The following is a 6,648-nucleotide window of genomic DNA, read 5'->3' as shown; positions in this document are numbered from 1 at the left end:
AAAAAAAAAATTGTTAATTTTTTTTTCAATAGTTAACGAGTTAACGACTCGTTGCAAAGAATGCAAAGAATGCGCATCAAATATTGGAACAAAGGAGGAGACGTTAAAAAATACACGCAACCAATAATCATTCCGTTCGTTTTACGAGCAAATAAACATATTTTTCAGTATCCAATTCCCATTCGGATTGAATCTGACGAGGAATCTTACACGATCCTGTCCAATGATTCATAAAATCTCTCTTGTTTTAAACATCTTGTGCAAAGAGCACACGAAACGTTCCCTGTGGTAAATCAGTACAAACTCTTTCAACCGCTTTCGTAATCGTGAGTACCGTTTCACCGCAGTCAGGAGGAGGACATCTTTTCACCGGAAAACTTGTATCTACGTAGCAGGAGCAAGCACCGCGCCGAATTCAATTAGTCCGCCTCCCGCTCGAAAGTGGCGCTCTGTCTATTAACTTCGACCGAGGGCGACCTGAAATTTTAACGAGCCATTGTACCGTGTTTCAATGCATTCCAAGCTTCTCCCTCCCCCTATTTTTTTCGTCCTCTTGGTCAAACAACGACTCGATTCGTTTCAAGGTTGCTGTTGTACATTTACAGTATCAAGATTTCTCGTGAATGGATTAAAAAGAAAAAAAAAAAGAAAAGGAACGAAGAACGAAGAAAATACGAGCGTCAAACAATGTGACGGGTCTGAAATATCCAACAACGTTTCAATTAACACACAATTCGTGCTCGTTTTCTCGAATATTTTTTTTTCGTCGCTCGATTATACCACGTCACAAGGGTATCCACGCGAGGATAATTATTTCCACGCGCCTAGATTCTCGCGCCTCGAAAACGTCGAATTTCGCGAGAAGGAGAAAAACTGTTATCCGTTATCGTCTAGGCTTGAAAGGGGGACGAGACGATGTAAGGTGGAATAACGATTTCTGCGAGTAATTTTAGACGAGACTTTCAACCGCGTAACCAGGCTACGCCATCATCAACAGGCTTCTCTCGCAATCGCGCGCATTAACCTTTGATACGGCGCGGTAATTACGCGAGTATTACTTATTTACAGCGAGGAAAAAGAAAAAAAAGGAAAAAAAGAAATAAGAAGAAAAACGAACGAATTCCGTACGGTGGATGAGCTCCACGTGGAATGTGATAGATACGTGGCGCATAACTCTTGCCAACATTCACGAGGAACGTTTCGTTGACTTTCCGTTTATCACGAATTAAAAACACAGATATGAAATTGATATCTTACTTCTTTTACTAATATTAAGAAAAAAGTAAAAGACGTGTATATATTTAATTTAATTTATTACTAGCGATCTGACTTTATAACAGTCAGGCTGTAAAGTTTTGGAATGTGAGAGAACGAGTCGTAACTGGGAAAAGATCCAGTTTGACTGGATCCCTGAATACGAGAGTCTATTCACTGGAGAAAGATTCGAGTGTGAAACTCTTCGCGGCCAGGTGAGTCTTTTGTTGAATTCTTAGCCCTTCTCTCGATCGTAAACGATAACCGCGAGAAATCTCGCTTCTGGTATCTCGATCCACGAGATACACGAAAAAGTATCTCGAATAGAAATTGCGATTAACTTTAAAAAAAAAAAAAAATAGCTAAAAACTGACGATCATATCCCGATGGAATCTTTGATCAACTTTCAGAAATATGAACGTCACTGCCACGAGATAATTATCGAACACCGCCCGAATTAATAGCACTGGCCAAATCGATAACCCGAAACCATTTATCTCGGCTAGAAAGCTCGAAATATATCAATTTTCATCGGTGAACTGTGCACCGAAGAGAAGGAGAGGCAGCAGTAGCAGTAGGGAGAATTGTAGAAATTACTTGAACCGATCTCGATTAAATTAATAGCAGATAGGAAAATAAATTTGCGAAATTAAACAACCGGTAAATTACTCTTTCGGCCGATAGACCGGCGGCCGCCTCTGCCCGGAGTTAATTAATACCGGAAGTCATTAATGCCGTTACGATACACATACACGTGTAACCACAGAGGGGGAGGGGGAAGAAAAATTATTAATAGCAAGCAAGATATTATAGCGGCATCCGTGTGTCCGTTTCCGGGATGATTTGCACGCGAAGTTGCAAGAATGGCGCGGGATTATTGCGCGCGCGCTTGTGACAGAATTCACTATTTCGGTAGGAGTGAGTCTGACAGAGATTCAGCGGGGGATGAAGCGACAGATTGCGCAAGTCTCCCTTTGAATTTACGATTAATGGCACTGATTTAGGGTGACGTGGAATTACAATCTAAATTGTAAGCGAATGCGATTGTTATTGAGAAGATTAAAATGAAGATTTATTTTTTTTTTTTTTTTTTTAATTTTTAAATCTAAAGAAATTTATTAGGGGATCGTCTGAAAAAAGACGGAGCAGTCATTTCCGTTTATATCCGTGTATATTCTCTTCTTCGTGAACATGTCGAGTGTAGATAAGTTTATTTCATACGATTTGGAAATTCGAAATGATGAGAAACTCTTTGGATTTTCAATTCTGGAAACAATTGAAAAAAAGAAATCGCTCGAAAAGGAATTCGTTTTTAATCGAACTCTAATGAAATCAATAGTAATTTCCTTTGTCAGAATTAATTTTGGAGAGAGAGAAAGAGAAAAAAATTGGAAGCGATTATATATCGAAAGATAAACACGATATTTTTATAGTTAAACAATCGTACTTTCATTTCCTCTTCCTCTCGATAATTGCTCTCATTTCATACGAGATATACGACGACAAGAGTTCATTGCTTTTCAACCGATCCTCCCGATAATTCGATCTTTTAAATATATAAATTTCCAGAAAACTAAATTTTATGCAAATAAGAGAAATAGCTGGTTAAAATTTATTTACCTTTAACCGCGAAAATCGAGGAAACGAGGAGACAAATCATCCATCAATCGATCCGCAACAACATCAATCGGCCATATTCCTCCGCCAATTCCATTCGATTAATTCCACCATAATAACGAAAACCACCGTATAACGACATAATCTCAACGGAAAGAGAGAGAGAGAGAGAGAGAGAGAGAGAGAGAGAGAGAAGCAACGTGTTGCTTTACTCGATGTATCAAGTCGTGGATAATAATGAATGAAATTATAAATGAAACGATTCTCGTCTCATTAAATCCATCGATTAATGGCGTTCCGATAGAGTTAAACCTCGTTAAAACCTCGTTCGTCGCTATAAATCTAAATTCCAAAAAGAAAAAAAAAAACAGCCACGAGTTTTCGTTACACATCCGGAAACCTACATTCATCCGAAGAGGAGTGAGATGTTAAGAGAAGAAAGAGAAGGAGAGAGAGAGAAAAGAATTCGCATTTATCTTGATATATGCGAATAATATTGCATACATCAGCCGTATTCTTTCCTATTTTTATGGAGATGCGCGTTTATCGGGATGTGCAAGGGCGAGGCGAGGGGGAGAGGAGAATATTAAAACACCAACGTCTCTCTTTATCATCGCGCCATGAATTCCATCCCGTTTTTCCTCCGTCCAAAAAGCTCGTATTTAACTCTCCTTAACCGTGCCACTATCGTATATACCATCGACTTAAGATAGGAATATTCGAAAGCAAAAGGAAATTCCCTTCCTTCCTTCCCTTCTTTCTTATCTCTCTTGCACTCTTTACGACGTTTTTTTTCTCTACGCGAGAACTATCTACACCTCCCTATTTATTCGATCATTCGAGAGAGATTTTATGGAACGTGTATATATATTGGCGAATGATTGAATATCGTTTATGATTTTTACGCTCTCTCTCTCTCTCTTATATTTTTCAAGCCATCGACAAGGATAATAATGTTATGTTTCTAGACAAAAGAGATACGTTCCGTTTACCGATAACTTTGTATTTACATTTCTTTTCCATTCGAAATGTTCGAATACGCGATCTAACGTGCTACATGGATACGTAAACAAAGGTCTCTCTTATCTGGGAACATGCGTAGAAAGGTGACTCACACGCGAAATCACGCAGAAGCGCTTACTACGTCTTGGCGTTCGAACGTGTCCACAGCGCGGAAACCTCTTGGAGAAGGAACGAGGAGGATCGCGGTTAGATCGGACAGAGGACATTGGCGGCGCGTCTGGACGATGGCGGAGGATCGATCGGCGCCTCGAATCGAATTCCTGTTCGTTCGTTCATTCAGGATCACGGTCATCAATGGAGGCGCGGATTCTTGGAATCCGTGTCAAATTCCTGGCAGCCGGCCGAAATATATCCGGGATCGTCATTCAAGATCATCGACGACGACAGGGACACGTCATCTCGACGATCCGATCAACGGGGGAATTCGCCTCGTGGACGAGCACCGCCAAAATAATTCGACGCACGATCGGCAGCCTCGAGCATTCTCTCCACGACGACCGATCGAACCGTCGACGAAATTCCCCTGGACTTGGTTTGCTAATCCAGGGAGGGAAGAAGAGAGAGAGAGAGAGAGAGAGGATAGAAGGGTGGAACGTCCCGCTCGAAATTAGGTCGGGGGTCGGTGTACTACTACAGGGGTTGGATCCTCAGAGAAGGAGGCGAGGAGTCCAAGTGGCTCTTTTTTTCCTCTTTTTCACCCTCTCTATTTCCCCTCTTCGTTCTCGTTCTTAGAGGTAATAGACTCGTGGGTATTCCGTGTACGGCGAGAATCAGCCAGGAGGTCCTGGCTATTTGACGTGGCTTATCTCTTTCTCAAGTTTTCGAAAGTAAATGGTGGAAACATCTCGCGGGGTTGAGTATCTCGTAATGACCTAGTGCTTCGTGTGTATGTGTGTGTGCGAATTATTGTTACGTAACAAGGAGAGAGAGGAAGGGGTAGGTTGGTTCGGAAGCTTGAAAAATAGGTGAAGTGTACGCGTTACGCGGGTAAATGGATGGGTTGTAGTTTGATTAATCGGGGGATCGGCTCGTGTAGTATGTGAGAGCGTTTCGTGTTTTAGACTTATTAGGGAATTTCGTGCAAACGACGGGTGAAAATAGCGGTTGGCGAACCAGCCGAGGAGGAATAATATTTTTTAAAAAAACCGATAAGGGGGGGTACATTACCAAGAACGAATAAATCTTTATCGATCTCACGACAAAGATAAAGCGTTCGGTTGTAAGCGTTTCAAAATCGAAGAAATTTCAAATTTTACAACGGCTATGGTTAGAGGTCGTTGGATGGCAATGGGGAAATAATGGGTAAGCAACGAAGAGAGACGATAAATCTAAAAGCTTGTGGATTACATGAGGAATATCAAGATGGCCAACAAAGGATGTTCACGTTACACGATAGACGTTAACGGATATTCATTTGTCGATGCTCGAATGAAGGAGCATAGGATAAGCGCGACAGGATGCTCGGATATTCAGATAACGGGATATCCGGATGCTCGCAACCCTGCCCGGTGCCTCTGTCCCTCTTGAACGCTGCCAAGTCTACTACCTCTACGAGCGTCGTTCAACCATTCACTAGTCAGATAGGATGTTCATTGTACGCGATAATTCCTTGGAGAATGAAAAACCTTCTTTGTTCCGGAACACCGTTTCTCGCTCCCCGTTTCGATTATTTCAAGACGTCACTCCTGAAACGTCACCTCTCGTTTAAACGTATTAAATTTAAACATATTAATCAATTCGAGATCGATATCTGATTACGAAATAACGAATTTCCAACCACAAAATGAAATTAACAATCACTCCGCTCAACCCCATAATTTTCAATTCCAAAATAATTCCAAACCCGATCCCCTTAAAAGATCCCAAAATTTACCCTCCTACAAGTCTCGAATTCTAAACGTTGGCGAACCAAATTCTCCCGAAAACAACGCCCCTCATCCCTCGCAACAAGAAAATTTACATTCGTCCCATTTCACGTGGTTATGAACAGCGCCCGTCCGGCAACCCCTTTCCCCCTCCTCCCTCCGACCAATCCCGCGGCCCAATGGCAATCCAATCAAACCAAAATCCCGTGTGACGCACGCCACCCAATCCGACACCCTCGACACAACTCTGATCGCGACGCAGACGCGTCCCTTTTTCCTCCCTTCACGGCCTTTCTTTCAACTCTCTTCCGTTCGACGCTGATCCTCGCGGATTTGCAATCCTCCTCTTCCCTCCCTTCTCCATCCATCGATAAATCTCCATCCACGAAGAGGTTACACGCTTACGCTCTATCGTACCCCAACCCTCTCGCTTTCGAGGCAACGACACACAGGCCGGACAACCCCCTTTCTCTAGCGCACCTACCTACCCTCCTCCTCCTCCTCCTCTCTCTCCACGCACTCACTCACACACACACACGCGCGCGTGCAATCCTCCTCCCCGCGTTTCGCTCTCTTGGGTCGGTCGTGTTCGCATGTCAAGCCCAACCGCTCTGACACGCTTTACGCTCGAGAGCCTCCTTTGTCGCGGCTCGTCGCCGTATAACTCGCGAGTGCGCGCGCGCTTTTGCTTCCACGTTGAAACACGCTTATCGCGCCTAGATACCACGGCTCGTTCACGCTTCTGACACCGTGTCACCGGGTCACTTGGAGACTTTCCAGGGAGGGGGAGAAAGGTTGAGAGAATTTTTCAACTCGAGGTTCAAATCGAAAGTGGGATGGAGGAAAATCGTGTGATGGAAGGTGTAATGGGTTTCGAATTGTTACTGTA

General features: G+C 43.1%; 2 protein-coding genes across 2 annotated transcripts in view; one reads left to right on the top strand and one right to left on the bottom strand.

Moving 5' to 3' along the window:
* Nucleotides 1-6,648, bottom strand: part of LOC102673546 (plexin-A4) — a gene marked incomplete at both ends in the record, with an annotated part of 221,511 nt that overhangs the window by 142,701 nt on the left and 72,162 nt on the right. The window lies entirely within an intron of this gene.
* The window catches only part of LOC102673414, a 4,115-nt gene continuing 1,440 nt past the window's right edge, over nt 3,974-6,648 (top strand). Inside the window, exon 1 of the mRNA XM_006612787.2 lies at nt 3,974-4,439. Coding sequence (XP_006612850.1) covers nt 4,189-4,439 — 251 coding nt within the window. The 5' untranslated portion in view covers nt 3,974-4,188. The remainder of the gene's footprint in view (nt 4,440-6,648) is intronic.

This window comes from Apis dorsata, unplaced genomic scaffold (assembly GCF_000469605.1).
Source record: "Apis dorsata unplaced genomic scaffold, Apis dorsata 1.3 scaffold_127, whole genome shotgun sequence".
Classification (NCBI taxonomy): Eukaryota; Metazoa; Arthropoda; class Insecta; order Hymenoptera; family Apidae; genus Apis; species Apis dorsata.
Note: the sequence above shows the minus strand (reverse complement) of the source record. Positions and strands in the feature narration are given on the sequence as shown.